Source organism: Podarcis tiliguerta (genome assembly GCF_965153285.1).
Source record: "Podarcis tiliguerta genome assembly, chromosome: 1".
Taxonomy (NCBI): Eukaryota; Metazoa; Chordata; class Lepidosauria; order Squamata; family Lacertidae; genus Podarcis; species Podarcis tiliguerta.
This window is the reverse complement of record NC_139534.1, coordinates 23,474,879-23,489,805: the sequence shown is the minus strand read 5'-3', so window position 1 is coordinate 23,489,805 and position 14,927 is coordinate 23,474,879. Positions and strand designations below refer to the sequence as shown.

The following is a 14,927-nucleotide window of genomic DNA, read 5'->3' as shown; positions in this document are numbered from 1 at the left end:
CCCTTATTTGAAGACACTCACAGCATTGCGCTGGGAATTCAGATTTGCCAATCAGCATGCAGTGGTGTGTTGTTGTTTTTACACATCCCCTACTTAAAGCAACCAAGAAAGGTTCTGCTTCACCAGCTTAGCATTCAATGAGAGGTTCCAATGGTTTTAGCAAGAACACAGAATCTCTAGGTCACCCCTCTCGTTTGCTTCTGGTCAGATGGAAAGGCGGGCATGGAAAGCAGTGCTGCATTTTGCATGCCAGATCCTCTCTACCATGAGGCACTGCAATACTGCAGATATCTTGAACCTTCAGCAAAATGAATGGTCAGGAGGGTTCAGATTATGGCCAGGCATCCCAAAGCCAAGTGTGTTCCTCTAAAATAGCTTTATACCTGTCTTCATTTTTGGTCAACCTTTAGCACCACACTGTATGCTGATCTGGAGGGTTCTCTGCCATCTCTTCCTAGATGTCACTCCTGAAGGCCAGAAGAATGCTGGCGTTGTGCATGGTTGCACATATATGGTCCTTTGGAAGCCTAGCCAAGAGTGAGTGGTTCAAGTCTTACAACGTCAGTCAAAAGATGCTAGGATGTTGCAACTCACCATTAGAGAAAGCTAAATGGATGTTCTTGCGCATCCTTCACCAATACTTTTGGCCCTGTTGGTGCGTCATGAATACACTGTAAATAGCTTTCCATTTGAAAATTTTCACTTTTTAATGAGCATCTCAGTCTTCTGAATTAGCACTCACACACTTGCATATGTTTTACAGGTGCTCTTGCTAACGCTCCAAACAATTTAACCATTTCAACAAGGAAGAAAACGAAATAAGGTCTAGCAAAATAGACGTAAGTAAAGCAATTTACAATATGTTCACAGTAATCTGCATTGTATCTCTCCCCCCCCCGAAACCTATCCACTTCTTGCAGCTCCCCCCAGTTACTTCATTAGATAGGACAGTGTGAACAAGACACAAGTTTATACTTCATGATTTGAACACTCCTTGTCATCTATTTATCTATAAACTTATGAAAAATATCCCCATAGGGCATTTCCCTGTGCAATTTTCAGTAACAAAGGGTTAGGAAACCTATAATAATTAAGTAAATCAATTAAGCACCATAAGTGAAACTACACATTTGGAAATTGAATAAACTTGGTCAGAGCAAGCAAAAATAATCAGGAAATTAAACTTTTGCTATCAAAAAGGCAATTTTATTCCCTGAAACAAACATCTGATCCTAGATATGGTGCTCATTAGGCACATGAAAACACTCTTTTTCCTATCAAAAACAAAACTGAGTACCCTGGTGTAACCAGACTGATGCCAATGAGGATACCTTGTACATGGTTAAGAAACAAAAATCTTAATGTTGTGCTCAGTCTTAATGTTTACTATAGGTACAGACTTTAGTACAGGGTAATTGTTCAGGCCTATCACGCTGCAATTTAAAAAAAAAACAAAACTCTTGTGGATTAATTTTTTAAAAGGACTATCTGGATTGCTTTCATGAGTTCTGGTAAGACAAATATCAAACTGACAATCGTCATGATGAGATATTATGCATTGGGTCTGTTTTGAAGGTGCTTTAGGGCATGAATGCAGTAGCTATGATTTGACCATACACTGCTTTGAGTTGACATGCTGGGTTAAGATTAAATAGCAAAAATTTAGTGGTCAGATTAGAGCAGGATGTTTAACAGATGTATTCAGACTTCACATTTGTTACCAATTGCTAGCAGACATTAACATAAACGTTATTTTGGGGGGTGAGTGTCACAATTTCAGATATTTTTGTTTAAAGTTTTTTTCAGATGTATATATAGAATAAGAACTGGTGCCTAAAAATGTAGGTATTTATAGACAGAATTAATTTTAACAATTCTAAGGTAGGTTTCATTCTAATGCTTTCTGATACTGTTTAGAAAAGCATGGCATTTTATTTTTGTGGACTAAATGATTACACTCATAGCTAGCAGTCAAAATTTAAAACAGACTGTTTCAGAAATGAAATGGCCAAAACGCCAAATTACACTTTTGGAGAAACAGAATTAACAGGACCATTTGTCTACTTGGGAAATTTTGCCCTGTAAAAGAATCAGCAGGGCAAAATTATGAAAGCACTACACTTTGTTTAACAAAGATAAAGTGTGTTTTTCTGTATTTAAAAATAAATGTTTGCTTTTTGGAGTCAGTAAGTATTGTTCAGAACATTAAGTTACAAATGCTATTGAGACTACACTTTGTGAACTAATGCTTTCAGTAATACCAGATAGGAGGGAACTAGGAATCCAAAATTATTTTCGGGTTTTGTTTTTTAAAAAAATTGCAGCATGGCATAAATTTCATTGCCTGTTTGTTTAAAATTTCAATAGAAAAGCTGTTTTATAGAAATATAAACCCGTTTTTCATCTGCTTCTCAGGAGTGCTGCTTTGTCAAGAACGTCTCCTATGACAGAAACATTTAGTATCCGCCTTGGCTATTCTTGCACTATAGCAGGGGGAAGCCATCCAAACAGGTTATCACTTAGATTGACATTAGTATACTTTGGGCTGGTTGTGTGTGAGAAACATTTTGGAGTACTCTGTGGGGAGTGTGCTATGAGTAAATTGTATGATCACATTTAACTGAAGAAAATTAAAGATGTAAGGAGTAAACCGCTTTCAAATTGGGTCCACGCTATATCTGGATACTGGGATAGCCATGAGACTCATAAACGATCGCTTTTTTTTTTTTGTAATTTCACTTTGGATAGTAACCAGGCTTATAAAAGGTTCCTGTTTCCAAAGATGTTATTGGGGTCCACAAATTGTTTGACAGATTTCAGCATCCCATAGCCAACATCTGAGATGCTCTCTTTCAGCCACTGCTTCCGTAACTTGCCCACTGGAAAGAAAAAGGGAAGGGGGAAAAAAAAAAGTCTTTAATATTCACCATAATAGCAGGAGCCAATCAATCTTGTGACCATGAATGAACAAACACTGGGTGATAAATGCTTTTATTCAAAAATGAGAAATGTTTTGCTTTATTTGATTTATTGAGCCCACCAGACTATCAAGCTCATTAAGCTCGATGTACTCCCAGAGGAAGCCTGTGTTCCACACTGCCTACTCTCTTTACAAAGTATGAAATTTAGATAAAGTTTAGGCCAAGATGGTGCGTCACATTAAAAATTAAATTAAAGCTGCATATATTTTGAACGCTGTGAGCAGGATATATTGAGATACGGCAAAGGAAACACCAATCCTAAGGCTTACTCTTTTTTATGTATACAAAAATATGTAGGCTTTCATACAAAGAGGCTTTTTAAATGTTGAGCACTTAAACATGCACAAAGTGGATGCAGCTGCAGGAAGTTACTAAAAAATAATAATAATAAAAATCTGGCTAACAAGCCAGGAAGCACGTTTCTCACAAAAGTGGGTGGTTGAACTTAAGGCTGCAATCCTATAGCCACATACCTGGAAGGATGTCCCCACTGAGCTCAATGGAACTTACGCCTGAGTAAACATATATACGATTGTGCTGTTAACTATGTGTACAACGAAGATCACCATGACAGTTGCCAGGACTTTTGTGCGACTTAGTACTCATATTGCCTAGGATATCATAACTCAGTTTTCTGACTTCAATGATAATCTATTTATTTTATTAATTAAAATTATACCCCACCCTTTCTCCCCAAAGAGCCCAAGGGCGACCAATAGCAAGTGATGAAACAATAAAAACAATTCAAATACAGTTGTGGATCTACAACATTCGAACATAAAAGTACAGATTTTTTTTATTATTAACCATCAGTTGTGTCTTTTAATGGCTGTTAATTACTTAAGTATTTTAATTATTGACTGAGTAAGTCAAGGCAGACACCCGTTTGTATTTGCTAGCTTCAACCAGGGCTCCTTTGGGAGGAAGGCTGCGATATAAATGTAACAAACAAACAAAGGGCACGATCCATTTGTATAAGGCAATATGCCACAGCCCCTGTCTCTTCCACGTATTTGCAACTAAATTCAACCCATCTTGCATGGCCCATTCTACCTAAAGTGTCGTTCAAATAATTAATGATGGGGATTACCAAAGGAGAGCAGAGCATTTTTGTTTCTTTTCTCTGAGGAATACAAACCGTGTTGCAGAGCTGACTGAACAGCGTAGGCTAGGAGGGAAAAAAAGCCTGATCTGGTTTCTAAGTATTTGGCAAAAGCACAAGCCAATTATTGGCATCAAATTGATGTGGCAACCTTAAACGGATAAGCAGCGTGGTTTGGAGAGAGTATGGAAAATGCACGTTTCGTGAGAAAAAGATGGGCCTTTTCCTGTGACCATATTCCTGTTCTTGATTTGGCAAGGCTGACATTCCAAGGACGGCAGAGATCTCTCATGTCCAACCACCCACATTCCAGTCAGAGCTAAAGAGACAATGAATAGTCTATGCTATTATCCGCTATTATCCGTAATATTGTTTCGGCGAACGTATCCTGTGGTTATGGATGTAATTGTCTCAAGAAGACCGAAAACAACTGGTCCAACAAGATGGAGCACATTAAAGCCACAGCAGGATGTCCGACAGCTAGCATGCCTGTCTTCCCCCCACCTCCAGTAATAATGCAATTCCACCAGGGACTGAACCGATCTCTCAGCCGCTGCACCAAACAGCCATTGCATATTTAATGAAGTCGCTCACCAAGTGCTTGAAAACAGAAGGTGCTCGGAGTGCATCATTAGTTCTGTCAGAGTGATAATTTACACATCTATCTTGTCACATTTTCTATGCTTTATACTTTTGCAATAATAAATCTAACATACATTTGATTAGCGAACCGGAAAGCGGGGGGGGGGGGGGGAGGAGGAGAAGCCGTACAGCGGACACTGGTGGTCCTTTATGAACGCATTTGATGATAAAAAAAAAATTTAACCCCTCTGTTCCATAAAGTTACAAAAGCTGCATGTCCTCAGCGCTTACCGCAACGATGGCTAACCAAGGTTTCGTTTAGAAAAGGAGCAACACCATTTTGTCTTCCTTGAGGAACAAAGGAAGAATATTTGAATCAGATGGCTCGCCGGTGTTTCCGGCCTGCACGGAGACTTTCTCATTCCTACCTGAACATGCCAAGGATTCTTGCATGCACAGCAATTGCTCTACCACTGAGCTAGAGATATACAAACTTCCTGTCCACCTGGCTGCATAAATCCATGACTTCTCAGTGAATACGTTCTACTAGCAAACTCCCTTGGACCATTCTGGGATAGCTGATATGTGATGGCTATTTCACTGGGTGCTTGACATACACAAGTGTCAACCAGCATGAAGGATTCATGCTCTGTGCCTTTAATCTAGATCTGCTTCTGTCTTGTAGGCTTTTCGCCTGAAAGTCAACCTGTAGCATAGTATTTTTTTGCAATAATTAGTGTAGAGCCTATCATGACTGACAGGCTGCATTTAGGCTTATTTGCAGTCCTGACTAGTTATCCATTGCAATACTTGCTTTCACCTGCCTTCCCTGCCTGTTAATATCATTAGCTGGTCTGCTCTGATGTCATAGTTAAGTGACTTGAGACTCGAAACTACAATTGCAGGTTGAAAATGCACAACCACCATTTGTTCAATTAACCCATAAATATCACCTAAATGGGGGGCAATGGCTTTTAACCACAACCTTGTGTGCACAAATCAGCTGAGCAATCTGTTCAGTGGGAACAGGCACAAAATGATGAAGCCTAAGACATTTTAATCCAGGCATGTCCAAAGTCCTCTTTGGGGACCAAATTCGGCCTGCCAGTCTGTTTAATCCAGCCCCTGTGGCAGTTTATTTCCTGGGGTAAAATCCTTAAAAAAAACCCCTCAACAACTTCAATCCTTAAAAAAGGTCAACAACTTTGGCTGGCCCTCATGGCCCATCACTTCATCAAATCTGGCCCTCTTTGAAAAAAGTTTGGACACCACTGTTAATCACTAACAGTATTTAAGAACCTTGAACTTTTGGTAGATTTTTGAGAGTCTTTTCACCACACATGGTGTTTTCCTTCTGGGCCTTATACTCGTAATACTCCAGGATCATCAATTGGAAATTGTGCTATAACATTCTGCTATGCTTAGCATAATCTGAGGGGTGCAATTCAACACCAAACTCTTCCAGCTTGCCAGATGTTACAACGCACACACACTGTTCTAGGCATTGTCCCAATCCCTTCCCCAAGCCAATTTTGGGAAGGGGCAGGGAGGAGAGGACTATTGCAGAAGCAGAAGTCCTTGCTCAGGGATTCCACCGATGGGACTGCTTAGGTGAATCCCCAGCACATATCTGTAGACTGGTACCAGCGACTGGCAACACTGAGTAGCCTGTGGTTTGAAATAAGACTTGCTAATGCAAGCCTTAGACATAGAAAGGTCCGCAATCCACACTCCCCTATTTTTCTGGCATTTTGGAGAATAGTGATGAGGGCATGGAAGGGAAGAAGAAAAAGTCCAGACTGGCTCTACATGGGACAGTGGAAAGTAATATGAAAATATTCTCCCACTGGATGGAGAGGAGAACATATCAGTGCCTGGACCATTGGATGGAAAAAGGGAAGGAGAATTTCGCTGAACATTTTGATTCAAGCCCTTAGTTGACACTGCATATCCATTATGCCATGTTCTCTCTATCATTAGCTCTTGTTGAAGGTTGGCATTCAATGAGTTTTAGGTTAAACGAGCTACCTATATACTTAACCTTTTTATTGTTCTTCATTAGTTTATTTGTGAGGGGTTTTTTTGAAGCGACTTCTCTTAAGTGTCTCAAGTTTTGTTTCCACAGCAGGTGGCTGCTCCTCAGGAACATGTCCCTTAGAGTGAACAGTTGCAGCATGCGGAAATGGTAACTATTTAAGTTTCTAGAATAAACTCTGCTGTATAAACTATTCAGTCCCTTCCTTAAAACAACAAACACCATGAAGATTGAATTAAACAGGCTTTATATTCCTTATAGCCCCAAGTCTCAGACTACATCTGTTTTCTTTGATACACAAAACCGGAGTTAAAATAGCTCCATTTATCACAACATGATTGTAGGCAGACTAACCATGCTGTCTGTTTCCAGATAGTGAAAGCAACTGTTATTAATCACAATTATAGGGCAAACACTGAAGAGGAATTGCATCAATATTCTTCCTCACAGAGGAACTAAAAAGCAATGCTGGGAATGTCATGGGAAGGCCTGAAGGTCAGTAAATAATAATAATTTTTTAAAAAAGGATACAACCAGTTTAATCCTGAACAGTAAACTCCAGGAACATTAAGATACACAGGAGGAATTTAGCACACAATATTAGATCAGATCACCACAGAAACGCCATTGGCAAAGCGGGGAAATGGGAGTTTCAAGCTTTTTTCGTCATGTGATCTACGCCATAGAAGACGATTGCCACCATTGATTTATTAATTGCCTTCTAAACAACCATCTCAAGGCGATTTACAAGATGGAGGGGGAAAGCACCCAATGTGCCGGGATTATAGCCATTGACTTCATAATTCCTTGTACAGTGGTATCTCAGTTTTCGAACATAATCCCTTCTGGAAGACCGTTCGACTTCCGAAACATTTGAAAACCGAGGTGCAAAGGGCAGTCTGCCAAGTCAACAGAGAAAGATGTGAAAAACAACAGATACACAGCGGAAGCATTTACTTCCGGGTTTTCGGCGTTCGAAAACCAAAACGTTCGGCAACGGAGATGTCCGAAAACCGAGGTACCACTATACACCATTCTAGCAAATTCTCCCACGCTCAGTTTTTGCAACAGTATTGCATGCCATATTTCTATCTCTGGGATCAGGACAGGCAACCGTAAGACATTTTGAATATACTTATATATTTATCCTGATGCATAGAATCATAGGATTGTTGAGTTGGAAGGGATCACATGGATCATCTAGTCCAACCCCCTGCAATGCAGGAATCTTTCACCCAACATGGGGCTTGAACCCATGACCCTGAGATTAAGAGTCTCACGCTCTACCGACTGAGCTATACTGTTCTCAAACACATGTACAGAAATTCTCTAGGCTCAGCCCGTTGGGTCTCATCATGTTTCTGGTGTGTGATGCTCTCTGCTGCAGTGTCGGGCTGTACCCTTGAAGGTCCAGAGGAACCAATGAGACAGCAGGGGCAAGACACCCACATGGCCTAACCCCAAACTGAATACTGCAGCCTTGGAACAGTCAGTGACGGCTTAGGCAGCTCAGGGTATACTACTACCTTCCTTCCAAGACACTTCCTTCCCACTACACCCTCGCCAGTCATACGGACAGCACAGGGTTGATAAAGAACTGTCAGACCACTGGTTTTAGCATACTGCAGTTATAATGATGGCATATAGGAAAGGAGGGAGACTAGTGCCAACTAGCTAACGATGCAACCATATCAACTTGTGCTCAGAAACCATTAGGGAGTCTGTGCAGATCCAGAAGCACTGGCTTAATGTCCTCCTGAGCCACCTTCCTGATGCAAAAAGGTTTTCATCGGCAGCCCCTTGACTGGCGCGCAGGAGACTATTTCTTCTGACAACCACTTAAAATAGGCGTTACCTAGAGTTGGAAGTATCGGTCTATTTCTAATCACTTAGTTTCACAGATTTGTTCAGTCATATGTCCGCTCCATCCCGTTTTCTACTACTTAACTGTGTCGCAACATTTGGAGAAGTGTGCAATCTGAAGGATAGCTATGTGTTATGGCTCTGGGTATTAGGGCATGAAATGCAAATCAGATCAGTTCGCTTTAAAACATGGACTGAACCAAGCTCAGCATCATCGCAGAAGATAACCACGTCAAAACCTTGAAAGTCGTGTTCATGATAAGTCTCCCCAAGCTCTCCTGCATAACACGAGTAGCACCACAATGCTAGGTTTAACCGCACAATGCTAGGTTAACCACAATGCTAGGTTTAACAAAAACAGGTATCAAACACTGCTTATGTAAGCAAGTGGAAACATTACCTCCATGATGATGTGACAGGCTTCCTCCATTAGCAAGGATTTCATCTCTAGCTGACATCTAAAGAATGCAAATAACTTAGTCACTAAGCTCAAAGTTGATGTAGCCATCTGGACAATCACACACCTTTCATTCGTTTTAAATACTAGCAAACAAACAACACAATGCAATCGAGATTATTTAGGCATTCTGCCAAGTTTAGAATCGGCGTGCATATTGCAAAATAGTTGTATTCCACCCTCCTATTGGGGGAGAGGTTTCCACCACACGTTACTGGAAGTCCACATAAATGAAGGAGGTACAACTCCTCTCAAAGGCTGGCAAAGATAAGGAAGCATCTCAGCTTGGAGTATTGACATATACAGGGTTGGAGCCATCTACAAAAAGGGCTCCTTCTGCTCGTGGAATTGAGGAAGGGGGTGGGGTGGGGGACAACAATTCCACACTTCTCCCTGCTGACCTTGTTCTGTAGGTCTCCCCAGCCCTCTGGAGCAGCTTCTCGGGGGCGGGGTGGGGGTGGGAGCAATCGGCAGAAACTGTTCCCCACTTTTCCCCGGTGGGAGGATCTCATGAGCGGAACCTCTGACCACAAAGTGTCTGCCTCTAACTTGCAGTTTTACTTGTTATAGTGAATGAGTTACTACAGCCAAGTATTACGTAACATGAAAGCGACAAAGAGTTACAATTACCTCTATTTCTTCATAAACGTGAACAGGGTTGCTTAATCCTCTGTAGTTAAAGCCCAAATAGAAATAGACACAGGCGCCAGCATCGTAGGTCTGCGTCACCCTGTGAGTTGTTTTTTTAATATATAAAAATGGTATTTGTTAGATCAAGTACCACACTGTTCTATACATAATAAGGTAAGCCGACCCTCCTGGATTAGGCCCATTGAGTTCAGCATCCTGTTCTCATCGTGGCTGACAAGATGGCGGGGAGGGGATAGCTTGCAAGGTGGACATCAGCACAAGGGCACCTCGTCCATCTGCGATTCCCAGCAACTGGTATTCAGAGGCCCATCGCCTCCTACTATGGAGGCACAACATAGCCATTGGGACTAGCAGCTGCTGATAACCTTTGCTTGATGCTCTTTCCAAGATATCTAATTGGGTGCCCATCACCTGTAGGCGCAAGCTCCATGATTTAACGATGCACTTGCTTTTATCTTCCAACATTCAGCTTCACAACATGCCCAAGAGTTCTAGTGTAATGAGGGAGAAAAACCTTTCTAGATCTGCTTTCTCCGTGCCACGTATCATGTTATGATCTCCAATCCCCAGGACTGTTTTGCCCTTGTCTGAACCTTTTCCAACTCTACAATATACTTTTTGAGGTGCAATGACCAGAAAGGCACAAAAGCTGCCTCTTAAAAAACGGAACCCACAATTTCGTTTTAACACATTAAAATACTTGAGGTGCAATTACAGGGGGGTGGGGGGAGTATAGCACAAGAAGAAGAAGGTGAAGAAGAAGAAGAGGAGGAAGAAGGACTATACTTGAAGTTTAATTGTACACTCCTGAAGACCACTATGGACCATAGCTGTCAACTTTTCCCTTTTCTTGCGAGGAATCCTATTCGGAATAAGGGAATTTCCCTTTAAAAAAGGGAAACGTTGACAGCTATGCTATGGACAATGGGAAATAAATACAAGATAGATTTACTAGGTAAAAATGGCCATCAGTACTCACTAATAGGGCCAAAAGGGGGAAAGTAGCAACGCTATGAGAAATACAATTCTGATTTTTTTGACCTAGGTACACTTCTGCTTCACCAATGCCATAATGTACACACTGTTACACTTTGGTATTAGCATAGGTACAGAAAAAAAATGATAAGCCACCAATCCTGGCATTGGGTAGCAGGAGAGGGTGGATCTATCAGACAATATGGTCGTGGTGTCCCAAAACAAGATCTGGCCCTTTCACCCCCCAACCACCTCAAATCAAAAGAATATCAAGACTGCTACTGCCCTTAATTTAGACTGATTTCATTCAATTTCATAGGCAGCTGAAATTTAATGTCTCTTACCGACAGGAAACGAAAGGTGGGAACTGAACGCCTCTTTCTTTGCATTCTCTTACTATTCTTTCCTTCACATTTCGGCAAAGGTCTAGAACTCTGAAACAAAATATAGCAGAGAAGTCAAAAGAAATGTCCACTTATTTTGTGTACATATTTATCAGAGATTTATGTGAGATTTATATTGCATTCCAGTAAGGGTTTTTTTTTTTTTAACAATTTATGTTAAATTGAAGCACATTTTGTTTCGTTAAAAGAAATGATTCTAAGTTTAAGTCTGTTGTGCAATTTTATCTGTCAGCACTGTAAGTTTATAAGTGTTAGGGAGCCAAGGTTAAATTCAGCTTGTTTGCTTTAAAACACAGGTTGCCAGAAAAGAATGAAGTTTAGTAGGATTCTAAATGCAATGTTTAGACATACTAACGTTTGCAATGCAAAAAGAAAATGGCTGAGTTTACAGAGGAAAAGAAATGTAAAAAGTCACATAGCTCTCCAGGACTAATGGGCTGCTCCTGGTGGAGGAAGAGTTTTGAACACAGCGCTGATTTTTGTGTGTGTGTGCGGGCGCGCGCTGTATTTCCTTGTTTCTCAAAAACATTTCCTTCTTTGTTACAGCTGTGGCATCTATTGCAATATTTTGTCCAACAGCTCACCACCTAGGAATCCTCTTCTAGTTAGGTGTATCTACTGCATAATCTGACAAAGCAGATACTGTATATTTCTGCCAAGCTCCTCCTAACGTTAATCCTGCAACAGATAACATGGCCTACACTTACTTTGTAAATGCTCCTATATAAGATGTCGATATAGGGACATGGGTGGCGCTGTGGGTTAAACCACAGAGCCTAGGACTTGCCGATCAGGTCGGCGGTTCGAATCCCCGCGACGGAGTGAGCTCCTGTTGTTCGGTCCCTGCTCCTGCCAACCTAGCAGTTCGAAAGCACGTCAAAGTGCAAGTAGATAAATAGGGACCGCTCCGGCGGGAAGGTAAACGGTGTTTCCGTGTGCTGCTCTGGTTCGCCAGAAGCGGCTTTGTCATGCTGGCCACATGACCCAGAAGCTGTACGCTGGCTCCCTTGGCCAATAAAGCGAGATGATAAAAAATAAAGCCTCACAACCCCAGTCAGTCACGACTGGACCTAATGGTCAGGGGTCCCTTTACCTTTAAGATGTCGATGGGCATGGCTTGCAAACTGTTTGCATGGGATGCAAGTATTTCACGTGAACTAAATCTACATTTGTTGTTTCAAAACTGCCATGATCCTGAAGGAAGTCAAAGTTATGTAATGTACGGTATAGATACAGAGAAGCTTCTCACAAAGGGAAGGCCCAATCCAGAAAATTGTGTTTATGCATGTTGTAGGACATGAAAATTGTATTTGGAAATTGATAACCGTTAAGAATAATTATGCATGTGGAACATGAAGAAGCTCTAGATACTATCTGAGCCCAAAGACCTCCTAGAATTGTAGAACAATAGGACTAGATTTGGATAGTCTACGGAAAACAGTTATGTATACAGGAAGCCATTCAATTGCTTATCAGCCGAGAGAAATCAGCTGTTTTCTCAACATATTCTTGGATAAAAATCAGTGGCTTGTGTAATTCAACAAGAACCCTCATTAGAAATTCTACTGCTAAAGTTGGTCACACATGGCCTGAAAAATGTATAATCTCACCTTACTAATTTTGGAAAACCTTAGTGACCCTTTTCATATGGTGCACAGCTTTTACAACATCAGACAATGCAAAAACAGAAAATGCACTGATTTTACCTGTCCCAGGGAACAGACGTTTCAAACGATTCTCCTATTATATAATGATCCATGCCCAGGTCCTATAGAGGAGATCATTTGCAGATTAGAACTCCTAAAGTTATGTATCTATAGGCCTCTAACCTGCTGTTTTGTATAATTACAGAACCCAAAACATTCAAGTATATTAATATTCTGAGAATATTAATTTGTCAAAGAGACCTAGCATACTCCCAGGACCTACTGCATAAATTTGTTTATTCTACCAACTACTTCAAATTGCTATAGTCTTTTCAGCCTTTAGACATCAGGAACACAGCTGACATGTTATCAGGTCAAGTCGTGTGTTTTTTAATCAGGAAGAGATTTGCCACTGAGTATTTAGTAGGCAGTACCACAGTCCCCAAAGCAGACTGGGCTTTGAGAAGGAGGCGTAAGGCTCTGCCAGGATCCTAGAGCCCCCCTATCTCCTTCCTCAACCTGGAAAAGCACTAATTGGGCTTTGGGAAGCAGGAGGGACGACTCTAGGACCCTGTCTTCCACTCACCTCTCCTCGATAACAGCGCAATGGTGGGGTCAGATCTGCTGCCGGAAGCAAATGGCCTCACCTCATTGCTGGCCTGTTCCTGAACAGTGGCTATTGACCTTCATATATCTACCTAATGAGATGATCAGGGCTAGGTAGCTGAGAGATCTTTGGTAGCTTTGGGGTGGGGTGGGGGGAGAGAATGTGGATAGACCTGGATTCAAACTTCCTCCCCATCTAATCCTTCCCAAACAACTAAAGCTGACCGATTCATTTGTCATGGGGTCGGTGTGCATCCTGTAGGCAAAACTCTAACTGCACAAATTTTTAGGAAGTGTAACAAGAAAGCAGAGTAGCCCAATATGCATGTTGTTGTTTTGTATGTGAACCATTAAAATATGCAACACCTCCCCCCACCTTGTTTCATATACACAACAGCACAGTACATAATGGGAAACTGAGTTTTTTAAAAAATAAAGTAAGAGACCTACCCGAAGGTAAGCAATGACAAATGTTAGCATGTATCCTCTCTGTCCATTGTCTTCTCCAGCTGCCAGACCACTATAATTTAAGGACAGTAAAATATCAAATTACATCAGTTAATCCTATGGCATGAAATGGTTTACAGCAAGGTTGTTTCCAATCAAGAATTTAGGCAGGTAAATTAAGTTTGTTTAAAATGCCCCGTTTTAATTGATTTTTATGGAAGCTGCTCTGGGAGCCATTTTGGCTGAAGACTGGGGTACAAATGCTCTAAATAAATACATATTAAGTTTAAATGTGTGTGTATTTGAGAAGCTGACCCAAAAAAATAACAGAGTGGCAGGACAGCCTAAACTCATTTTCTCTGAAGAAAAAATAAAATGCAAGGCATGTAGGAACAAAATATCAAAGTGACAGGCAATCATATCTCATTTACTTTTATTATTTTAAAATTCAAGTAGCAACAGTCACCTCTACCCTTCTGATTCTTGCTAGTTTGGTAGGTTGAAAGAACAGGCACATCTAATTTAGATTTTGTCCAGCTTCCATTCATAATCCTCATTTAGTTTTAAAAATAGAGCTGAGGCCTCCTAGAGATCCGAAAGCGACAAGAGGGAGAGATTTTTGCTACCTGGCAGTATGAAATAAGACTACCTAACTTCTTTCTTTCTTTCTTTGGCGATCACTCATAGCCAAGATTGTCTTTCCATACACACGGTTTTAACAATAAGTCCGTAAGTGACTGTGGAGGCTAATTCTGGATCCACATGTCCTTCCACAGTGGGGACATTGGTTTCCAGGCGGAAGTTGACTGCGGTGTGGATTTGCCAAGCATGCCTTCCTTTTATAACGTTTCTCCCTTGCGTCCTGAGTTCGAGCGTCTTCAAAGCCCAAGGCACCTTTGGTAAAGGCTGTTCTCCAATTGGAGCGCTTGCAGGCAAGTATTTCCCAATTGTTGGTGTTTATACTACATTTTTTAAGATTTGCCTTGAGACAGTCTTTAAACCTCTTTTGTTGACCACCAGCACTACGCTTTCCATTTTTAAGTTCGGAATAGAGTAGTTGCTTTGGAAGACGATTATCAGGTATCTGCACAACATGACCAGTCCAATGAAGTTAATGTTGAAGAATCATTGCTTCAACACTGGTGATCTTTGCTTCTTCCAGCATAAGGAGGTTATAA

At 41.1% G+C, this 14,927-nt stretch overlaps 1 protein-coding gene and 1 long non-coding RNA gene across 5 annotated transcripts in view; both read right to left on the bottom strand.

Annotated features, from left to right (window-relative positions):
* Positions 1-682: 682 nt before the first annotated feature.
* AGPS (alkylglycerone phosphate synthase) overlaps positions 683-14,927 on the bottom strand; it is a 68,293-nt gene continuing 54,048 nt past the window's right edge. For 3 of the 4 annotated variants that reach the window (XM_083409258.1, XM_083409257.1, XM_083409259.1), the window contains exons 15-20: positions 13,753-13,822; positions 12,757-12,818; positions 10,991-11,080; positions 9,651-9,750; positions 8,964-9,021; positions 683-2,879 (exon numbers count right to left, since the gene is read on the bottom strand). In XM_083409258.1, the coding sequence (XP_083265384.1) occupies positions 2,758-2,879; positions 8,964-9,021; positions 9,651-9,750; positions 10,991-11,080; positions 12,757-12,818; positions 13,753-13,822 (502 nt within the window). In that variant the 3' untranslated portion in view covers positions 683-2,757. Of the gene's footprint in view, positions 2,880-7,213; positions 7,522-7,741; positions 9,022-9,650; positions 9,751-10,990; positions 11,081-12,756; positions 12,819-13,752; positions 13,823-14,927 lie in introns of those variants that run through there. The other variant, XR_014504276.1, reaches the window with a different exon arrangement.
* On the bottom strand, positions 7,214-8,690 carry LOC310665021. The gene is made up of 2 exons (XR_014505147.1): positions 8,556-8,690; positions 7,214-8,504 (listed from the first exon to the last, which is right to left on the bottom strand). It is a non-coding gene; the product is annotated as an uncharacterized lncRNA (long non-coding RNA).